Source organism: Limanda limanda, chromosome 6, assembly GCF_963576545.1.
Source record: "Limanda limanda chromosome 6, fLimLim1.1, whole genome shotgun sequence".
Classification (NCBI taxonomy): Eukaryota; Metazoa; Chordata; class Actinopteri; order Pleuronectiformes; family Pleuronectidae; genus Limanda; species Limanda limanda.
The window spans coordinates 19,896,626-19,919,434 of NC_083641.1; the positions used below are offsets into that span (position 1 = coordinate 19,896,626).

Here is a 22,809-nt window from a genome sequence, read left to right on the forward strand (position 1 = left end):
ATGTGCATAAATCCTCACCGGCAGCACTTTCACGGATATTTACGAGGTATCGGCTGTTAAACCAAGGGATGCCCGACCGTGGTGCTTATCTCTTAGTTGTTGAATTCCTCTATTTTGGATGAGTAAGGCAAGTTAAACAATACAAGAAGTTTTTATCATACAATCTTTTTTTATTGCTCAGTCTGTTATGTGACATTGCTGAAAAAACAAGAGTGTGATTTATCCAAAACAAAAAATGTACGAATGAAACAAACAAAACAGCTACGGTAGAGTATTTGAACATGGATTGGTCCTCGCATAATAACGACCAAGTAGACGACGACAGCAAACAGGAGTCATTCAAGTGCGCGCCATCTTCCAGTGCTCCAGCGTCCAGAGAGCAGTGTGAAGGAGTCCAGCTGGTTATCATAAATATCTCAACCAACCTCTGGGTCCAAGGATGCAGTCAGTCATTCCTCCTCTTTTCAAAGCCAGCCAAAAGGCTGTCCACTTCTAATCATCGTCGTCGTCGTCATCGTCATTGAATTGAATCCGTGGCCCTCTAGGGGCCGACGCCCACGGCCTGTTGTAGCTCTTAGTGCCACCTGTAGGCGTCTCCTGGGTGGTGATCAGATCTATGATGGCCGAGATGACAGCGCAGTCTTTGGACTCACGGTTCTGCCAGTCCACAGGCGCCGGGTTACGGATTTTCTCCTCCAGTAGGGAATCCAACTCATTCTTTAAACTCTGTGAAAAAGAGAGGGAGGAGGCTGATCAGATGAAGCTGATTTCAGATTTGAACCCTGGAGGATATCTGCACAATGGGGTATGGACATTCTCCAGAGTTTAACCTTTAAAATATGATGAATGCAACAGGAAATTCTCCAGTTGGACTCCAGAATGGCTCGTACCACGAAGAAATCTTGAATCTCTTTTTCTTTCCAAGTGGTCACCTTTGTATACATCCTCTACGTTTAAGACACCTTTTTTCATGCAGATATATTCGCATTATTTTTCTTTATTCATTTTTGAGTCCATGTGTTAAAAACGCCATCAACATGCCAGCTCGCTCGCGGGAAAATCCTCCGGAGGATCTCCTGCTGTATTTTCACATGGGCTCATTCTGAAATTATCAGGAGTTTTTACTTGGGGCGCTGTCAGGAGAAAGTCCAGAGATACTCCGGGACTACTGTCCTTTGCAATCTCACATACATCCCTCTCCTGAGGATGTCAGGAGATTATCCGGACTTCCTTGTGAGTAATGCCCTTGGCTTACCTTGACGAGGTGAGCGATGCGTGCCGGGGAATTGAAGACGATCCACTGGTCCACAGCGATGGTCTCCTGGCCCTCGTCCGTCTGGATGCTGATGTCGCCTCCGAAGAACAGCAGCGAGAATGGGGAGACTTCGGTGCAGTCGTACAGGAAGATCTGAGGACGCACAGAGTGTTACAACAAAACACGCTCAGCAACTGGGAGCGGCATCATTATGACACACCATGCCCGACAGCTCTTCTGTGGTGTGGACTCAAAGTGTCCCATTAGTGAGGAGAGGCTGTGCGAGTCTGAAATGTGTTTCGTGGCCTCCGGGGTTTAGGAGAAATGTCATCTTGCCCCGTCTGTGAACGTGTTTCACTTTTCAACATCCATTTTTCCTCCCGGTGCGAAACTGACAGCTGCGTATGTAGAATAGTTTGACTAGTGAAATCCAAAATGAAAAATAACAGATTTTTCTAAACAGATGCAGAGGTAAATTAACATTATATGCTTCAGGCAGACAATAGAATTGATAGAACTGCTCAAGAACTGCTTTAAGGTAAAAGCTACAGAGACGAAGCAGCAGGCTTAAGTAAAACGAAACCTGTCACAGGAAAAGGTTAAAACATAAGTGTCACAGAGAAGAAAGGAAAGGTGAGGATGAACAAATGTTTTTGCCCCATGAATGCGTAATGCAATGGACCATGAGGGGACGAGTGTGTCACTGGAGGTACAGTTTAATGTCATCCCTCACTTTCTATCCTTCTTTCTAACAGCTTAGGTCTTCTACTTTTCTTTCAGGAGGCAAGTGACCTTGATAATCTAACATAAGACACACATTCAGAGTCTTGGGCCTGAAAGCACATACAGACAATAAGAAGAAAAATGGTAGCAATAATGATGAAAATCCAGAAAAAATATATTTGTTCTTAATGGAGATGGAGGCAGCGAAGGCAGACAAAGGCGCCGGGCAGCAATCAGAGAGGACATGAAAGGTGTTGTTTTGCCGAATGGTAACATTCACAGAGAGAGACGGCACAGAAAGAACAAACGACTGATGGATGGGAGGGAGGGGAACAGGGGGGGTGTGAAGGACAGAGGTGAGGGAGGTAGTCGGGGAGCTGCATTGACCGTTTTCGCCCGCCACCACCACATCTTACATTATGTCTGGACGCTTTGAAGCACAAGAGCCTTTGAGAAAGAGTTGAAAGGCAGCGTTTTAATCAAATATTAATTCTGAATAAAGCTGGCGTGGCTCCAGTGCTAACCTTTAACCACAGGCCCTTCTTTCCACTCACATCCACGCTACAGGGGGACACACACAAAATCCAAAGGACAGGCACACACACACTAAAAATATAAAAAACGCACAACATAGATTCAAAGTGTTGAAATACAGCATAAATCGCTCCCGTGTCCCGTGGGATACTCACGCTGCTCGTTCTCATCTTGAGGTGATAGACGAGCCACTTGTAGTTGAACTCTGTCTCTTCGGCGTTGACCGACTTCGGATGGATGTTCACCTTTCCATCCGCCTGGGTGTAGACCTTAACCCTGAGAGAGAAGAAATGTTAGCGTGTCTACAGTACACGGTGGTATTAGGTGTAATGGTAAAAGTCATAATAATAATATTTAGTAATAGAATGGCGCAGTCCACATATGAAACCACATTTAAAGTCAAGAATCCCATTTTCATTTGGATCTGCACCAAATTACAAACACTCATAAATAAACATTCCATGAAAATGCCAGATTTTCGCTCTGAGGCGGATCTACGAATTCTTCCGATGCACGATTCCTGTTTCAATGTTGTGCAACCTTTAAGTCATTTGTTGTTTGCTGTTTACTCTAGAGCCACATGTCTTTGCCACATATATTTTGAGTAATTTTTGCATAATCCTGTTAACTAACAAACCCAGATGAAAACATTGGTGGAGATTATTAAAACAAGGTTATATTAGCACCTGAATCTACAGTCAGTCTGTACAGTGAAATAAGTCAATGTGGGCGATGAGGTTTGTCATAGAGCAGGAAGTATTGAATAAAATGATTCTATTCTGCTGCTTCCCATTTAATATATATAAACTGTCTTTTAAATTTATGTTTAATTGTAGTAGAACTCTGTGAAAATGCATCATCACCAGAGTACGTTTTGTTGAATTCCGTCAGTAAGTAATTCCAGAAACAAACTTTCAGATGCTTTTAGCTTGTTAAGATAATTCACAAAGAAAACCTCCTGCCATTTTGGCACAAACTTTACACAAGAGAAAACTGTGCAACCATCTGCAAATCATCTCTTAACATGAAAGCTGTGTTACAAACTCCTGCGAGTCAACCAGACAGAGCTGATTACTTCACTGCAGGGAACAAACTGCTTGTACCAGACAGGCGACTGATTTAGCAGAAAATACACAAACAAAAAGTGCTTCGCCGAGCAATGAATTCATTAAATACTGCAGAGCTGCGACGCAGACACGGCAAAAACTTGCAACTACCTTGGCATCACAGCTGCTATGGATAACTTGTGCAGAGAGAACGACCCTGGTTATTTTACTCTGCAACTGGATTTAAAGCTGCCACAGACAGTCTGTCTTTGCACACCGGTCACAGCCGCTGTCGATGACAGACGCCTCAGGGTGTTTCTATGATGACTGCATTGATCTTCAGCTGCGATCGTGCTTGTGTTGTTGACAGGTTCCCCAACATGATGTCTGCAAAGCCTAACAGGTAATTGTCGCAGGACCCTTTACACAACTTTTACCTGAGAGCTCTGATATTGGGATTTCTTTCTGCCTACAGATCAATATCAATGCATTTCTCTCTCATGTACTGTGCAGCCATCCTTGACTTTCAGTGCCCCCCCCCCGGCAGACTCACCCCGGCCTCTTTTTGCTGTGCGATGGTCTGATCTTGGCCACCTTCGGGTACAGACCTGCGGCAATCACCGCTTTGATTAACTTCTCATTGTCTGAGGAACGAAGAGGGGGACGAAAAAAGAACAAATGAGCGCTGGTACATTCAGATGTCGCATATTTTATTACTGATTCATGAGGATGAATGTGTTCCGACAGCTGGATCGCACCCAAAGAAACTTGTGTTAGTTACCCGAGTTGACATTAGATTTGGGGTCTCTGGGGTCCTTGCTGCTGACAAAGCCTGCATGCACAAGATGCTCAGCAAACTGACCCTTCATGTTGTGCAGCATCTGAATAAAAAAAGGATTTATTGCTTTCAAAAGAGGCTTCGTATCCTCCACGGCCCAGACAGAGGTCAAAATCTAAATATCATCATTGACAACCCCTGGTTTTATTTTCAAAGCCTTTCAGCTCAGCCTGGCTCACCTGCAGAGTGTTGGCTGACAGGAAGTTGTCCCAGCAGAACTCCTTCTCATACCTGAAACCGCGGCGCTTGGCTTCGTCCCAGCCCTGGACAATCAGTGGATGACAGATTCAGACATGGTCCATTCATACAGCAGACATGTGACAGAGAGTGGAGAGATCTGGGCGGTTTTACCTGGAAGGCGTTGACAATGGTGAGGTGGTCACTCTTTGAGTTTCTGGACAGGGTCTTTCTCCTCATGTCTGCCATCTTCTCTTTACCCTGAGAGAGGAACATAATAAACACTGATGCTGTGAAAAGTAGTTTTTTGTTAGGAGGGTTCCTAACTGAGTGAGATGACTGAGACGTATTTCAGTATGCGTCATGATGAGAGCTTGATTCATTCTCTAGAAGTTTACAATCTTATCTCCTTTCACACAGGATACGGCCATCCCTTACAAAAGAAAAGCAGGTAATACTGTCCCACAATGCATTGCGGCTGAACCAGGGCAGAATTATGTAAATGAAGAAACAGTGCAGATCTGCTTTACTCTTATAGTAAGATCCAAAGCGTATGGAAACCCCTGCATGATTGGCCGAGCTCCAAAATCTATAAGTATAGATTTCTTCTCTTCAAATTTCTGCAGTTAGGAAAAAATCTTTGAGATCAACCACCGAGTTAATTGTTACAATACAATTATCGCAATGATCACAAATGTGATTTCACCAAATCCCCTCCATTGGGGAATGCACCAAAACAAAAAATGTCTCTAAATAACAAATTTATATTCTATATCCCTGCTGATCATTTTTATTTAAATGTTATTGGCTCAACTTTTGTTTTCAACACCTTTTTTTTTTTTAAGCTACTTCTGTAACTGTTGGTTAAATGTTAACTCAGGATAAACTGATTTTGTTTTGGACAGAAAAACCTCAATGGAAATGTAGGTGCACATTACAGTTGTAATTAAAAATAGTTTGTCACTTTACTTAACTTCCATATTATGTGAATAAAGTTGGTTTTAAGGAAAAGCCTTGTTCAAGTGCAGTCTGATATTCTTTGAACTGGAATATCTGTTCCTAATTTTTTTTATTTTTTCAAAAGCGGCCAACATTTTAGGCCTATTGCACAATTAAAAAAGTCAGATTTTAGAGTGCAGTGATGTGTTGAAGTGCGCCTGTGTGTTGCTGCTTTCAAGCCTGTGAACTCTGTGGCCTACCAGGGGGATGAAGAAAGGGTCTTTGAAGCTGAGCGAGGCGGCGATGGTGAGCACGGGGTCGAGGCAGCCCAGCAGAGCTCCGAACAGGATCAGTTTGCCGATGTGAGGCTCCACGGGCAGACGAGCCAGGTGGAAACCCAGCGCTGTCAGATTCTCAGAGTGGTCCAGGGCATTCTAACACACGATGTCATCACAAAAAAAACAAACAAAGACAACAAAACGTTTAGTCATCTTCAGCTCTAAACAAAGGTGTTTCTAAAACAACAAGAAGAAAAGGAGTGGGTATCCCAAAAGTCAAAAGACAACGCTTTGTTAAAGTGGAAAACATCAAAACCATTTTAGCAGAGCAACAGGTTCAAGAAGTCAAGGTTCTCGCAGAAGAGTAGAAGGATGAGTTTCCATGTTAATTAAGTCTTCTGAAAATGTTCAATAGCAACTGCTCAGTTTTTTTAATTGTCAGAACCAAGTGCTGCTTCCTCATTAGTGTGAATTAAAGCTAAACGTTTTATCTTCCTACCCTTTGTAATAAGTACACATGACTTAGATTTTTCTATTTTCCATCTCTTTCCTCCACTAAGCTTCCTAAAATGCTAAGGTTTCCAGAATGCTATTGTTCTCCTGCTGCCGGCTTTGTAGATTTTGGTGAAATAGTAAAAATGTATGGGTTTTTAATCTTAGGTGTTAAATTCATGATTTTGGACTATAAACTGTACAACAGAGTTTTTTTGTGATTTGGATTTTGTGAAATTGTAAGAATTTCTTCTTTTCTTTCTTTATTGGCAGCTTTCTGACATTTCATAGAGTAAGTGACAATATGAGTATAATTGCTGCTATTCGATCAATACAAGAACAATGCAAAAATAAAATAAGATAGACCAGCAGAAAATTAAAATCAACATATCTTTTTTGAATAATCTCTCTTTCTTACCAAGTCTACGAGGTTCTTGATGGCCAGACTGATGGCCCTCTCAGTGGGGGGGTCAGGGGCTTTCTCCAGGAATCGAGCTATAGACCCAAGCTTCAATATCTAGGTAGTACACATAACATCACATTTCTTTACATACAGATGACCCCAAAAAAAATATTACATCTAAATTCAAAAATTACATTCCTTTCTAAGGGGAGTGGTCCCTAAGAAAAAGGGAATAAGCACAAAGTGGTGGAAGGCACTTAATTGTGAGCAATACATGGATACAGGAAAGTCGACTGCGATTAAATTATATTTCTATTTAAAACAGCGTTAACCACATTGACATGCTCCTCTAAGTGCTCGGCTGAGCACAAAACACCCGACTGTCCACATTCTCTAAACGTGTATTCATTTTAACATCAAAAAGTGATGTTTAAACGCACCAATCATCTACGTGGATCAAACTGAAGAGTAAGGAAGCCGCCGCACTTCTGTGTCTGACTAACAGGACAGTGTTGAAGTGTTAATGCATTCGAGAGTCTGCTCGTGGCGAGCACGTTGTCAGTTTTTCTCCCACTTTGAGGACAGCCCGATGCATTAATCCACCTCTCACCCACTTGCTTCAAAAAACCACATCACACACATCAAATATACACACACTCAAAACTATCCGACAGCGCCAGTGGAAGATACACACTCGAACACATATCCAATAAAGCCGCTGGTGAGAGCAATCATTGCGAACATTAGATCTGAGTGAACTTTGGCTCAATGTTCCATTAGCACGGGTTGCAACATGTCTGAGTGGAGCGTGAGGATGTAAAAAGAGAAGGCAAAAATTTGAGGGAAAATATTGTAGCGGGCAAAGAAGAAAGCAACTGTTCGCGTAGGAGAACGAGGCTCCGAAAAGGGGCGATTATGTTGTCCGCAAAAAGAGCGAGAGAGAGCTGGAGAGCAAGGGGCATGAGTCAGCCCAGGATGTTCATCCCGAGTTCTCATTAGGCAGCAGAGGGTGTAATTCAAGAGGAGACCGAAACCTGCAGCTCTGTCCTCACAAAACATATTCACGGCAATCGTGTCCTCGTCTCAACTCCTGCAGCAAACACCTTTTTCTATCCCTGCGTTATTACGCCTCGCTATTTCTCTCCACACACACAACCTTAATCTGCAGGCACAGCTCCTCCAGCGGTGTCCTCATAATTTCGGGTAATTGATAGGCGTCCAGCAGGCTGGCCCTGAGACCGTTGTACAGATGGTAGCACTTCCCCGGGCACACTCTGGACATGATAAGAGAAGAGAGGAGAGTTGGGGGGGGGTGAAAAGAGGTTATGTGTTATAGCAGTTCTGTGACAAGGGCTTAATTTAAAATCAATGGGATGGAACTGCACACAGTAAGCAGCTCCTGCTAATTGGGCCTCGCTCCACTTTGATGTCAGAGCTTCGCCAACAGAACAGACGTCTCGGGTCACAGACTGGAAACAAGCTGGGAGTGACTACACCCAGCCTCTCTCTCTGTGTCTACAGATGGGAGGGCAGGAAGGAGTGGGAAGAGGGGAAACACTGCTGCAGAGCTGAGGTGACAAATAGAGGGGGAAATAATCCTCGCAGATTTTGCATTGCCTACCCAGAGGCACTAATATGCCCTCTTTATAAAAAAAAAACGAAAACCCCCCCACACACACCTGCCGGCGCGTCCTTTCCTCTGCTTGGCGTTGGCCAGGCTGACCCACTCGGCCGTCATGGTGCTGATGTTGTTGTGGGTGTCAAAGTTGGTCTCCTTGATCTTTCCTCCATCGATCACATATACAACATCGTCTATGGTGATGCTGAGAGGAAGAGAGCGAATCAGAAAAGATATAAACTTCAAAGGAGTGTGTCAAAAACACTGAGGTCTCAGACACACACGCTCACAAGTTCACACACACACATGCGCACACACACAATCACTCAGAAGTAAAAATAAGATGTTGCTCTTTGGTAGGTTTAGAATCTATATTTAGAGGACGGATGTGATGAAAGTCTAGACAGCTTCTTAATTTGCTCAGTTTGTGTGTGTGTGTGTAGCTCTGTGAATGCATAAACAAATTGCCTGTCAGAGTCAGTGTGTTCCACCCAAGCCAATATGACAGTATTCATTATCAATGCAAGAAACGTGTGCTAATTAGCGCCAAATCTGTTGTTTCCATTAATGCCTGGGACCTACAGCATTACACTCACACACACTAACTACACACAAACAGGGAATGTGACAGTTTCATGGCCTATTTTTTTCCTTTTTTGTCTAAACAGAAAGTAACAGCCAAAGTACATTTCCAAGGGAGGAAGCAAGGACACACACACACACACACACCTGGTCTCTGCTATGTTGGTGGCAATCACTATCTTTCTAACTCCAGGAGGAGGCCTTTTGAACACCTGAGAGGAGCGAGGGAGACAGATGAGATCAGACCTTTCAGATACTGACAAAAATTGAATACAGGAGGAAGATGAGCAGACGCCGAGATTGACACAGTCACAGAGAGAGACAGACGGGGAGGGAGACGGGAGAATGCTGACCTGCGTCTGATTTACGGTGGGCATGAGGGAGTGCAGGGGGATGATAACGAACCGGTCTGAAACACAACAGGACACAAACGAAAGAGTTCCGTCAGCAAACGGTGCAAACATAGACACAAGTGCTAGTGTGCGTCTAGAAATAACAACCTGGTAAATACTGATAATAAATTTAAGTTACCAACATTACCTGTTCTGTGGAAACAAATATGTGAGTTTAAGCCATGTTTACGATGTGATAGACCAGAGCAATCTCTCCAGGCAAAGCACATCTAACTGGATATAATTAATTTTATATGTGATAAATTGAACAGATTAAATGCTAAATTGCAGACCTTGAAGTGTGTGTGGGTGGTAAAAGGCCAGCGCTCACCTCAAAATAATTGGAAATATAATAATTATTTGTTTGAACTACTACAGAAAAATGACTGAATATTGTCTAATTATATCAATAAATCCAAATACGGTTCTGAAATCAAATTATTTGACAGGCCTAAAGATACTCAAGCTAATGTCACATATGACAAAAACCTGTAAGCACATCACATAGGTGTGTTACTAAGCGTGTGTACCTGATTTGAACATCTGCTGAGCCATGAGCAGATCATTGAGTTTGCTGATGTCGTCCCAGCCTGGGAGGAAAACCAGGATCGCTCCTTCCTGTCGAAAAAGATGTGACAACACTCACAAGTTGAGACACGCAAAACCAACAGGGACTCAATAGAAAAGAAGGAAACCAACAAAAACTGAGCCCAGTGAACAAGGTGCCCGTGTCCTGAGGGGAGCTGAGCTGAGGCAGATGGACACGACCTCCACATGCAGCCAAACAATGGCCCCAGACACTCACTGCCAACATCATTACGACAACATCATCTTCCCCCTCCAGGGCATCCTCTGCTTCACATTAACACTGGGACACACTTGCTTTCTCTCAAAATAGCAAAAAACAACTAAATAAAAACCTAAAAACATGTTAATGTTGGATAGAAGGTAATAGTAATAGTAAAAGTTATTTTTTCTACCCATGATCCGGAAAAGCTAAATCAACGTTGAAATAGATCAACATGATACAGCTATATACTTTTCAAATGTCCAAATCCAGATTAACAATACTCTAAATTGGACTAAATCTTGTAGGATACTAGCAATGTTAGAAAAACCAGCTCAACAGCACAATAAAGTCATGTAAACATCCTCTTCTTTTTTCATTTCTTTAAAATAGTCAAACTCCTCATCTGACATGTTCTGATAGGAGACACATCTCCGCAGAAACATTAATATGAAGAATAAGATGGAACCACTGGAAGCATTCCACATAATTCTGATCTGTATTCAGATCACTACCAGATGCAATGCTCCTCTGTGATGATGCTTCTGATGCACGTGACCTGAGCCCTTTGATGACCCACTTCAAACCTGTGGTATTCTATCAGACAATGTAAATGTAGGTTGCAGTTTATGACCGGCACATACAGATGAGATTGTTCAAAGCAGACTCACTGTCCATTTTGCTGAAAACTAATTTTGGCTTTGACATTAAATATTGAAGCATATTTTTCTTGACAATATTTTCACAGCACAGATATTGAACTCAAGGCTAATAGTAGATAAAGACGTTCTAAAACTTCTCAAACTTGAGCAAAATCCAATTGATCTATCATCATGATCAATGGGGAGAAGTTTGTGAGGATTCTGTTTCACCACATCAAAGACCCATGTTTAAAAAAAGATAATTCTCAGGATGATATCAAGCTCGTATAAAATAACCTCATCTTTAAAAAAAGGACTATTCTCTTCATTTCCTGAGAGGAGATGAGAGAACACATTAAAAGCAGCTTCAGGCCCCTGAGCACTGCTGCCTTTTAATTAAGCTAATTATTATTACCAGAGCTCAAACACTGGTACCGATGTGGTACTGTATGTGTGTGTGTGTGTGTTAATGATTGTGCATGCGTACTTGTGTGAATGAGAGAGGCGGAGCAGCAGAGCAGCAGAGGAGCAGAGAAGAGACTATTTACAACCTGACAGAGACGCGCATGCAGCACAGACAGAGGCTCGGATTAATTCCAACTAAAAATCAAGTAACAGCACAGTTGGCTGTTGTGTTGGCCCACTATTAAGCAAATCTACAAACCCAAAAAACACCCACACACGTCGCTGAACCCAGTAGGTGCTCATTATTGCCTCCATGTCAACCCCCCTAGGTGTCTAATCACAGGCCCCTGCAACATAATTAACCAATCATCACAGTCGAAAGCCCAGCAGACCGCCTCCCCTATTCTCGTCTCAGAGGAGCAGTCAAGGCGGATCGGCCGCTTCTTTGTCACGGCAAATCAGCGGGTTGACTGGCTCAGGGCGGCCGTGACTGATAGAGATACAGCTTTATATGAGAGGGGATAATTATTCTGTCTATCTGTGTTAGTCAGTCCTCATTCTGGCCCCGTCTCTTTGTTCTGAGTGACTCTCGGATACACAAACACACGCTTCATTTGGGAAGCAGCAGAAAAGGTGAGAGAAAGTTGTCCCATTTATTCTCCAGCACTGAATGTTTGTTTGCCCCAATGATCAGGTCTGTTTGCAAACACGTTGAATGACTAGAAACAGCAAGAGGATAACACGAGAAAAATCCAGAAAACCTTTTTGAATTCACTGAAACTGTGACTATGTCTTTTTTGTGTTGATGGAATCTACCCAAATTGTGTTTGCTCGAACAACCCAAAACATACATAAAAAGAGCACAAGGCATATCTGACTTGGTTGACATTATAGTCCACACTATTCTGAATTGAGCAACGAAAAGATGAGACCAATTAACAAGAACTGGGAAGAGAAAAAGTAAAAGAACTAACTTGAAGCGCGATGGGAGAGCACGTTCTGTTTGATCAGTCGTTATCACAGATCTGCTGCCAGGACCTGTTATTTCACGGAGCTGCTCTGTGATTAGAAGCTAGTCCCTCTTGTTTCTTTCATTTGCTACAGCCAGGAGTAAAACTGAACTTCTCTCCCTTTGTTATTTACTTTTATAGGATCTGAAATCATCCTCCACTGGGACCACTGTTCTGTCTGCCTCGTCTATGATGGAAACTTTGGGAGATTTATATGTCGGTGAAACACAAATCTTAGAAGTCCACTGGACAAGTTTCAGTGAAACATCACTCGGACACACACATACATCGTCTCCCTGGATGAGAGTAAACTTAAATCAAAAATCTAATTTCTAAAAAAAGACACTCGAGATTAAACTCACCTCATCATTGAGCACAATGTGGCGGATCAGTGTCAAGATAAGCTCCAGGTCAATCTTGTCATTACCGTCCAACATCTCTAGTGTAGAAATTGTGTTTTCAGAGTATCTGTGGAAATATAGAAAATCAAAGAATAAGTAACAGGAGAATCATACATTTGCAGACAGCCTTATTTTTCTCCACTGAAGCTCTGTAATGGATCTATGGCAAACCCTGAATCATGTCAATTACGTTTTAGCACAAAATAACAATGCTGGAAATAATGGGTGACTCATACTAATCGCATTGGAAATCGTGACATCTTTAAAATGTATTATCTTTTCTGGCTCCTAATGTTTGGAATTGAACTGTTGTTTTGTCAGATACATGAATATGGAAACTCTTCCCTCGGTATTGCCTTTAATATGAGATTGACAGGTCATTAATGAGCTCATCAGAGTTGAGAGAATGGACACTTGTCATCATCTATGTAGGAATATCACGGTCCTCGCAATCGTCTCAACATATTCTTTTCATGCAATAAAGAAAAACAAATATTAGTATTCAAATGCCATTGCCACAATTATAAACCAAATGTATTTCTGTTATTGTGTGCATGTGAAGCATAATAAGTGTTTTTTAAGTATACAAACATATCTTCTATTTGGTTAAATACCGGGTTGAACGTACTTAAACGTATTGAACATTTTCAGAATAAAAGAAAACATAGCATCCACATAAAAAGCATAGTACATAGCATTTACAACCATTTTTTATATATTTAAACTTAAATCTAAAATGTCTATTTATATATATGATATATGTCTAGGTTTTTCAAATAATAGTGTTAACAATAGGTTCACAAAAGCTTTGAGTCACAGCCGTGGTAAATGGCCCCTTCCTGACATTGCCGCTGAATTATAGTTTGGCATTGAGGTCTTACCCTACCTGCGTACAGCGTAGGAAGACAATGTGTAGGTGCACACAATGCCAGACGTGATCTATAGTTCTGCCTAGAGCTTTGCCCATTGACTGTTGTAGCACTGTAGAGTAACATAGTGCTCACCTGTTCTGCAGTGTGCGTTGATAGCAAGGCCAACTGTCCTTGTATTCTGCCTCTTTCTCCTCCTTCTCGGGTCTGGAGTTCTGCCCCTGCCAAAAGCCTTTCTTCCATGAGGGCCGACGGTCCTGACTCTGGGGGCAGTAGCTGAGCAGGGAGACAACAAACAGTTAAAACTCAAAGGGACATAGTGGCTGCTTTTGTATTTGTATGGGTGCATTTGGGAGTAATGTTGTCCCACCTGGTCATCTCTATAATGTCCTCAAGTAGGAACTCTTCCACTGGGAAAGTCGAACCGGGGATGTGAACCATTGGACAGTTGTCTAAAGGGAGGTAGACACAGTCAGACACGATCTCAACCAATTAAACTGCAACAGCTGAATGAAAGATAGTAACTTTGCGTACCAAAGTATTTGGAGAACTTCTCTGCGTTGAGCGTGGCACTCATGAGGATGACCTTGAGATCATCCCGGCGGGCGAGCAGGTCCTTCACAATGATTAGCAAAACGTCCGACTGCAGGTTCCTCTCGTGGATCTCGTCTAGCACCAGGTGACTGATACTGGACAACAAGCTGACAGTAGGGAATAAAAAAAAAAAGGTAAAAGGTTTAAGTCTAAGGGAATCACGGTAAATCTGATTGGTCTAGATGCTGTATGTCCTTACTAGGACTGAAAATGGCAATTCTGGGTCCCGGGTGTGGGTGTTTATTTTTCTAAATATTTGTCTTTGTTCACATTTTGCTGTATAATGTTTGAGCATGGAGCATTTATTATATTTTTACATCATTCGGTTGAAGTCATAACTTGAGCAATGGAACCAGGGAATTTGGAAAAAGTTTTCCGTCCCTTTTCTAAGAAATAATCCCATAACTTTGGAAACTGAACTAGAAGTTGAAGAAACCAATTTGTTTTCTGTGCTTACATGTGAAGCATTAGTCTGCAGCGATACGAAAAAAGTGTCTGTTGGTGTGAAAGATTTACTGCATCACAGCCACAACAAAGCAGACGAGTGTAGACATAGCTGCGGCCTTTATGGAGGACTGTCAGCTTGTAAGCAATGTAAATATACTTCAATGCCAAAAAGTTGCAGGGTTTTTTGTCTGACAACTGTGTACCTAAAAAGGACTCGCTGGAGTCGTGCCAATTCTGAAAGAGCACGAAGCAACACAACAAGAGAAGCTGGCTGCGTCACTTAGTCTCTGTGGTTTTTCTGAAGACACTCAGAATGCAAGGATGCGTATGCAGGGATGAGTCAACGGAGCGAATTCATGTGTGAGTGTGTGTGTGTGTGTCCCATACTAATGCTTCTTCTACACTGAGTAGAGTAAACAACAAATCAATAGTGATAAAACGAAATGACACACACAGAATAAGAGAGTGGATGAAGGACACCTCGAATAGAGATACAGAGGAAATGCAGGGAAGAACAAATGTTGTGGACGAGATGTGACGACGATTATGAAGCTTGGGGGGGGGGGACTCACGGGTCTGAGTGAAGCCACTGAAGAATAATGCCAGTTGTACAGTACAGGATCGAACCTTGTTTCCGTGGTAACCGGCTGAGAAACAGAAGAAGGGAGAACAAATTTCAGAAAAATACTTAAAATTTACAAATTGACATAAGTAAAGCTCAGCAGATGATGCCAGCAACCTTACAACATAATAGTCGGTCACAAAAACTTTATCCAATGAACAGTGCTCCTGAAGTATCGTCTCATTTACTTCAATGTCAACCAAAGCAGAAACTGCCTCTCATATGACACATCTAAAAAATTAATTACACTGACAACTGAATCACATTAACGTTTGCTGAATAATTGACGAAAGTGAAACATTTCTAACAGAACTTGTTCTAATTTCACTTGGAGAAATAATACTAGCACCAATATTTTTTAAAGAGGCAATTCCTCTGAAACAGGTTATTTTACTATATCAAATCAAATATACTTTGTCGTCCCCATGGGGAATTTTTTTCTCGGGCTAAAGTTCTACAGCAGCTGCAAAACAGTGCATTTTACAACTAACAACAACAAACGGTACACAAGGACATATCGTGTGAGACCCAGAATAATATTGCTGAATAAAAGTTAGCTGAATATTGCACCTGCTCAAAAAGATAAAACACTACAAGGATATAATGCATAAAAGATGAAGAACTAAAACTGGCATTAGACCTAAAAAGCAGAGTGTAAAATTTGCCAGACAAAGTGCAAAAGCTTATTGAGATCCATGGCTGAAGCAAGACAATTCCTTATATATTTCAACACACATTGAGAGTTAAACAAACTATGAAACAAAAAATATGAAAAAATTATTCCTGAGTTACATTTGCAATGATAGAGATAATAAAAAACACAAATAAATAATAGTAAGATTGTGTGAAAGCAGCATTTCATTCTAATAGCAACTTCATAACAGGCATCTTTATTATTGATGGTTCCATTAAAATTATGTATGGATGGATGGGTGCGGGAGGAAGGATGGTTAATAACTTTGACATTAAAAGAAACTAAAGGAAAAGCTTGTCAGTGGCCGAACGCTGCCATGATCTGCTGAAATAAGAGCTGCTAGATCAACTTCTCATTCTTCCCACTGTCTGTGCAATTTATGACTCTGTATAATACAATATTACCCACCAGAAGGTTTGGAGTCATTAGTTAATTAATCACTAACGAATTTAATTTGTTGTAAAAAGCAAGTACAAACTGGTATCAGTTTTATCACAAAGACCCATGAGACACGTCCTCAGGCACAAACCGTAAGACTCAGTGCAAGAAGATGTTTCATCAAAATAATAAATGTTAATGACTGTGAACAAATCCCATGTCTGAGATAAAACGTTATGAATCTGATATTTACTTACTACTCTATCGTCATTTTAACCCGCCATCGTTTGCTCATTTGCAGCGAACCCACATTTAATGCAATGAGCGTCTGCGCTGCCTAAGTTGTGTTCCCTGCAAATGTGACTGAAGCTGGCAAAAGACTAAATCAGATGTGTTGTAATTACTCACCGAGAATCCAAAACAAGAACAGTAAAGAGTGTAGAATTGTGTACTTTTATAAATTAGGTTGCTAGGTGACATATTAATCACAAAGGATGTAACTTGATGGAATTACAGAATTATCCCCCAGTGGTACAGTACAGACTGTAATCATTCTTCTGTCAATCCTTTTACTTCTCTTGTATCAGTCTCCTTTCATACGAGTTGTGTTCTTTCTCTCTCTCCTTCCTGCATCCATTTCATCCTCTCTCATGCCTTCCATTCATTGCATATAATTCACTTTAGATTGCAGCCCCCTGGCCCTATAGATCCTGGTAACTCTCCAATCGCGTGGTCTATTTGCCGTTGAAGTGCCTTTCTCCTCGGCTTTGTGCATCTCTTCCTACGCGATCATTTCCATCTAAATTCTCATATCTCCTGTCCTTCAAAAAAAAATGTATTTCCTGTGGTATTCATTCATCCTATATATTTTACATTTCTCATCTTTGTTTCGCAGATCCATCAAGAACTGCCTTTGAAAACAAAATAAGACACAGTCTGGATACACTGATCATCATTCTGGAGGCCATCTCTTTAACATAACCTTATTGATATTCATTAATGGCCTTGTAATGTCTAGTAATAGAGGAAAGCAAGACTTTTAATTGTTTTGAATCAGAAACATCTGAGAAGTTGGTAGTAATTCAAAGTTTGGAACTAAACTAGGTTAGACAGATAAAGTCTTTGTGCTCGAACAATCTTCCCGACAACCCCAACAATGATGACTCTACAGAACTTTAAATGTATGCATCAACATATGTCTTCCTTACCTCTGTAGACGGATTTGGTAACCAGATGAATTTCCATTCCCTACACTTTCAGCCCTCTCTGCTGATACACGCTCTGCTACCTGAGATAAAGCACAAACACGCAAATAATGTAAGAGCAACAACAGCATTTAGTGTCACAGAATCAGACTTGAACATCCTGCAGGGTACATACAGAGATGGCACTGATGCGACGAGGCTGCGTGCACACGACACGGCACATCGATCCAACGCCTCTGTTGATGTAGTCGTCCAGGATGAATTGGGTGACTTGCGTTGTCTTTCCACACCCAGTCTCCCCACTCACAACCAGGACACGGCTAGAGTTGATCAGCTCCACCAGTTCCTGTGGACGGAAGGAAGGAGGCAGATGAGCGAAAGTGGAGGGATAAGGAGTAAGGACACGAGGAGGAGGAAAAGGGTGATGGTAGCTGACAAAAATGTGTCTTAACCATACATGTGATCCAAAATTTACCTCTCTTTTCCGATAAGATGGTAGTTTTTCCCTGAATTTCTGCAAACAGAAAAATAAGCATACATTTAATAATAGTTATGGAAAATCAAGATCAAATGTTCTACTTTTATGACTAAGTTATGGGGCATATGCAAACATCTGCACTATTCTAATCAAAATAGATCAAACAGATTATATCTAGCAGCAGTTCAATAATTCTTCAGACGTGACAATAGTTTGATACTGTGCCAGACTTTTAAGACATAACGTGGTTTTACAGAACATTATGAAGACTGAGATACTATTTTTTCATGAGACAGAGGCTTATTCTAAATTAGGGTCGTGTACTAAACTATTTAGATCTGCAAACATCTGTCGTCCTGTAAATCTCAGAGCAGCCAAAGTAGCACAGCAACAAATGATTGCAAAACCAACTGGCATGGGTTATCAATCATTTAGACACGGCTGCTCCCTGCTCTTCATCATCTCCAATATGTTCCACTGCATGCTCCACTTTCCATTGCTTTCGTAACCCCACACAAATCACAGTGCAACTTTGATCAGATCATATTTTGGTAAGAAAAAAAATCGATTAACTTCGACATTCAAGTCAAACATCAAAGTCTTTGGGCACTTGATACTAATCGTCCTACTCACCAGCATTTCTTTGTACTTTGGATCTGATTTCTTGCTTTGCAGATCTCTCTGTAAGAAATCGTCCAGTGAACTATCTCTGACTTTTTCATGGAATAAGAATTCTACATCCTTGTCTCTGTGTCTCGGTTTCTCTTTCTCCTCCTTCTCCTCTTCCTGGGGCTCGTCATCATCCCATGTGTCCGGAATTTCATCTTTAACGACTGCTGGAGTTAAGTTACTAAACAAACACATGTGGAACGACAGTGGGTCAGCCGACAATAGTTGTTATTCTGCAATTCTGCAATTTTGATAGAATCATATCTTTCTAAGCATGCATGTAAATTGTTTACCGATGTTTCTTGTTAGATGCTTTCTTCTGGCCCGAGCTAACTTCTTCTTCTTCCTCCTCCTCAGATGTGGAATCTCTCTCCTTTTTTACCTCTTTGGGCAATTCTCCATCAAAGTAGCTGCAGACACAGGTCATTACATGATTAGAGACGATACAATCTCAGCCAGAGAAATAACGGTTCAGGCATTTCTCTTTTCCTGCTTTATCACAAGATAGAAACTACACTGTGCACATCTGAAATGAAAAAGCTCTGCCAGCTGTTCTCACCAGTGACTACTTCTGTTGGCATCTGTTTGCCAATTACCAGACGTAGAGGCTCTCGCTCCCCTGCTGCCTCTCTCCTGACCAGGGTGGTCATACTGGACAGAATTTAGCAGCTTGGTAATGTGCTGCTCTCTGGCCTCATCCATCTGGACCACCGGTCGCTGCACACAGTCAGGAAAAGGGCAAGGTTAAGCCACAATCTTGCAGATAAAGTAACCAAATATAATACCAGGGCTTGGTTTAAAGGAATATGATATAAGTCTTAACCAGATGTCATTTTGATCCCATGGAAAATCCCAATAAAGCACAATATTATTTACTTGTGCTTATTCCACCAAAACTATGAACATGTATTGACAGTTTGCATTTTACTGACAGTTAGCTCCTTCAAAATGTTTGAAATGTTTGAAATGTTTTTATACAATAAATCACAATTCAGAAAAGGTGTCTATTGTTTTGGCTGTAGGAGACCCACTGAAATTGTCATGAGACAAGATGAGTCAGGAAGTGGTGGATTTACAAAAAAAAGATCATCCCCAACCTCTGGACCTATTCTATCCAACCAGGTAGAAATTAATAACTCAGTGAGTAAATAACTGTGACCTTCTTTGGAACCTTTGTGTCTCTCTCATATTGATTGAATATTTATTTAAGCCTCGGAAGACACATTGAGGGATAAGACCCTCATTTTCAATGGTGCCGAGGGTACAATAAAAAAGTTGATACATTAAAAGTTAATACATTGAATAAATAGGAATGAAATAAATATGCATATATATATACACAGTAATACAAGGTATAAAACAATTCGTCAATAAAATACTATGGCAAAGTCAACTAGCAGTTACAGTCATTGCAGGAGAAGTCAGCTGTACATGAGACCAGACTCAAAAACTCTGTCAATGAAACAAATGAGCGCAACTTTAAAGATTTTTGGACCTCATTCCAGATGTAGGGTGCCTTATTAAAGAAAGCTGTCTTCCCCAAGTTGGTCTTAACACGAGGTACATACATTGAAAGCCAGCTCTGGGAGCGAGTATTGTGGGTATTAGAATTCCAGCTGATGAGAGAGGAGAGATATACTGGCATTAGCCCAATGATTGTTTTGTAAATATAAATCTTCCAATGACCATCCCTTTTTTCAGACAGGGCTGGCCAGCCAACCTTGTTATAGAGAGTACAGTGGTGTGTGCCATAGCGGTCTCCTGTGATAAAACGCAGAGCAGAATGGTATACAGCATCCAGAGATTTCAGTGTGCTGTGGGATGTATTTCCATAAATTACATCACCGTAATCTAAAACTGATAAAAAAACAGACTCAATAATGCGTTTTCTGGCTTGGAAAGTGAAACAGAACCTATTTCTATAGAGAAAGCCCAATTTTGTTCTTAGCTTTTTTACGAGTTGACTCACATGTGGTTTAAAATCGAGCTTCTCATCAACCCAAATGCCTAGGTACTTATAGCTGGTGACCCTTTCCAGAGTTGTACCATTTCTAGAGCAGAGTTTTAAACTGTTAAAATCAGTGCTTCTAGCTTTAGTAAAAAGAATCCATTTGGTTTTGGCACAATTCAGGACTAGCTTCAAGTCACTTAATTGCTTCTCTAGCATGTGGAAGGAGAGCTGCAGTCTATTTATAGCGGAGTCAATATTGGAGGCACTACAATACAGAACTGTGTCATCCGCATAAAGATGAACCCGAGAAAGTGGAGTGAGTGTGGAGGCAATGTCATTGATATATATTATAAAAAGTAAAGGTCCAAGGACAGAGCCTTGGGGTACCCCTTTGTCAATATCTAAAAAAAGTGATGTTATTGTATTATATCTGTGGTGAACAGCAAAATTATTACACCTCTAAGGATTTGATCTTTTTATTGTTATTTACTGTATTTGTTTGTATTTTTTGTTTGTCTGTTTGTCAGCAGGGTTACTCAAAAACTACTGAACTGATTTTAATGAAATTTTGCAGAGGGGTGGTGCATGAACCAAGGAAGGGCCCACAAGCTGATCCAAAGAGAGAACAGGATCCAGGGATTACTTATTTCCACTTTCTTTAATACAGCAAGATAGGGCACACTTTTAGTTCTGTTCAACACGGTTCAACTGTTAATATCGAAGTATCACAAACTTTCATGAAACCACACAAGGAGTTTGGAGTCAAGCTGTCTCGCAGACACTGTAAACATGAGCTCACAACCCAGAAAGTGTTTTCATTACTGCTATGATGCTCAAAGCTGTGCTGTACTTTACTAACTCATTACACACATAACAGGACTATATACAGTACAATACTTAGTACTCATAGTGCAAGTACCTCGAAGTGTTTGAGTAAAGTAAGTGAAAGGTGTTTTATCATGTACACATTCTGTTGACCTCTTTTATATTTGTTGTATTCTCTTGTCTACCTCATTCTGATGCTGTAATTCCCGGGCTGTGGGATCAATAAAGTTTTCTCTTATCTTATTTAAATGTACTCCGTTACTTTTCACCACTGATGTTACACAGCCTGCTCGCCACAGTGAGCCAGAGGATGATCTACTGAACACTTTGCCTACCGATCTCCTGTCGGCCTGTTTCCTCCTCACGGCTCCGAATCTCGCGTACCACATCCCGATGTCCCGGCCCTTCAGATGTGGAGGAGGACGGTCCCGGGGTCCACCTTCTTCTCCTTCTTCTCCTCTTCCTCCTCCTCGCCACTGGCCAGAGTCAGATCTGGATCCTCTGAAACCTCCTCCTCCTCCTCCTCCTCCTCCTCCTCCTCCATCTCTGTCCCACCTCTCTCTGCTCCCGTCCCGGTGCCCTCGACCTCCTCTTCGGCCTCTCCTCCCACCTCCTCCACTACCACCACCACCGTATCCGTAACTCATCCCGCCGCAGGAGCAGCAGCAGATAACACTGAACCTGCTCCTACGAAGCTAATGGCTAACACCTAGCAACGAGCCGCGCCGGATGGATTTGTGGACTTTAAACTCAGATTTAAATCATGATGCCCAGGTCATGAGCTGCATTAATTTAGTTTCTTAATAAATATGTGTGTAGTTTAGTTCATGGCACAGCGTTCAGTCGTAAAATAGCAACACTGAGAAGCTGTTGTCAAAATAAAATCACAGGCTTGCTCCTTTCCATCCGGCATGTCGCACAGAGGTGACGTCAGAGCTGTCTGCAGGCGCATAATGACGTAGAGCTCAATGGTTGGTCGCTCCACTCTCCCAAATCACACACACCATAGATATATGTATGACACACACACTCCCAAATCTCACACACACACACACACGCACACACACACACACACACACACAAACAGACACACACACAGACACAGACACATACACATACACACACACACACACACACACACACACACACACACTATCCCAAATCTAATCTTGTCCAAATCCTAAACTTTTTTGTTTTATTTTTTCTCCCACAAAATGAATCAACTCCATTGAGAAGATGATTGTCATTATTATTTTCAATCAGAACACGGGGCTGACATTTAATATCTACTGAGTGTAACAGTAATAAATTCTAAAACATTTTAAAAAAAATAGCCCCCAACAATTGAAGTGAATTGCTGAAAAACATTTTTAATGAAATATAGGCCTATTGTATCATTCCCTGTGTATCCATCCATCCAGCATCCATGCATCCATGCATCCATGCAGCATCCATGCATCCATGCATCCATGCATCCATCCATCCATCCATCCATCCATCCATCCATCCATCCATCCATCCATCCATCCATCCATCCATCCATCCATCCATCCATC

The 22,809-nt window shown here is 41.5% G+C and overlaps 1 protein-coding gene across 1 annotated transcript; it reads right to left on the bottom strand.

The window, feature by feature from the left end:
• Positions 1-181: 181 nt before the first annotated feature.
• Positions 182-22,156, bottom strand: dhx36 (DEAH (Asp-Glu-Ala-His) box polypeptide 36). Its single transcript, XM_061073778.1, has 26 exons — positions 21,589-22,156; positions 19,037-19,194; positions 18,771-18,887; positions 18,442-18,658; positions 17,806-17,844; positions 17,506-17,676; positions 17,334-17,413; positions 15,004-15,078; positions 13,925-14,091; positions 13,761-13,842; positions 13,526-13,666; positions 12,483-12,588; positions 9,808-9,895; positions 9,239-9,294; positions 9,033-9,097; positions 8,365-8,508; positions 7,842-7,959; positions 6,701-6,799; positions 5,773-5,946; positions 4,748-4,834; positions 4,576-4,659; positions 4,340-4,439; positions 4,112-4,202; positions 2,668-2,788; positions 1,256-1,408; positions 182-726 (listed from the first exon to the last, which is right to left on the bottom strand). Exons 1-26 carry the CDS (start codon positions 21,898-21,900, stop codon positions 493-495), a joined length of 3,279 nt encoding a protein of 1,092 aa, XP_060929761.1. The 5' UTR covers positions 21,901-22,156; the 3' UTR covers positions 182-492.
• Positions 22,157-22,809: the final 653 nt, after the last annotated feature.

Bases quoted from the DNA above. Each gene is read 5' to 3' on its own strand.
- dhx36 (XM_061073778.1), bottom strand. From the start codon at position 21,900: ATGAGTTACGGATACGGTGGTGGTGGTAGTGGAGGAGGTGGGAGGAGA. The intron at 17,414-17,505 runs GTATGTACCCTG...GCTTTATCTCAG, and splicing joins GTCGCATCAGTGCCATCTCT to GTAGCAGAGCGTGTATCAGC. The intron at 1,409-2,667 runs GTGAGTATCCCA...GTGCGTCCTCAG, and splicing joins TCAAGATGAGAACGAGCAGC to ATCTTCCTGTACGACTGCAC.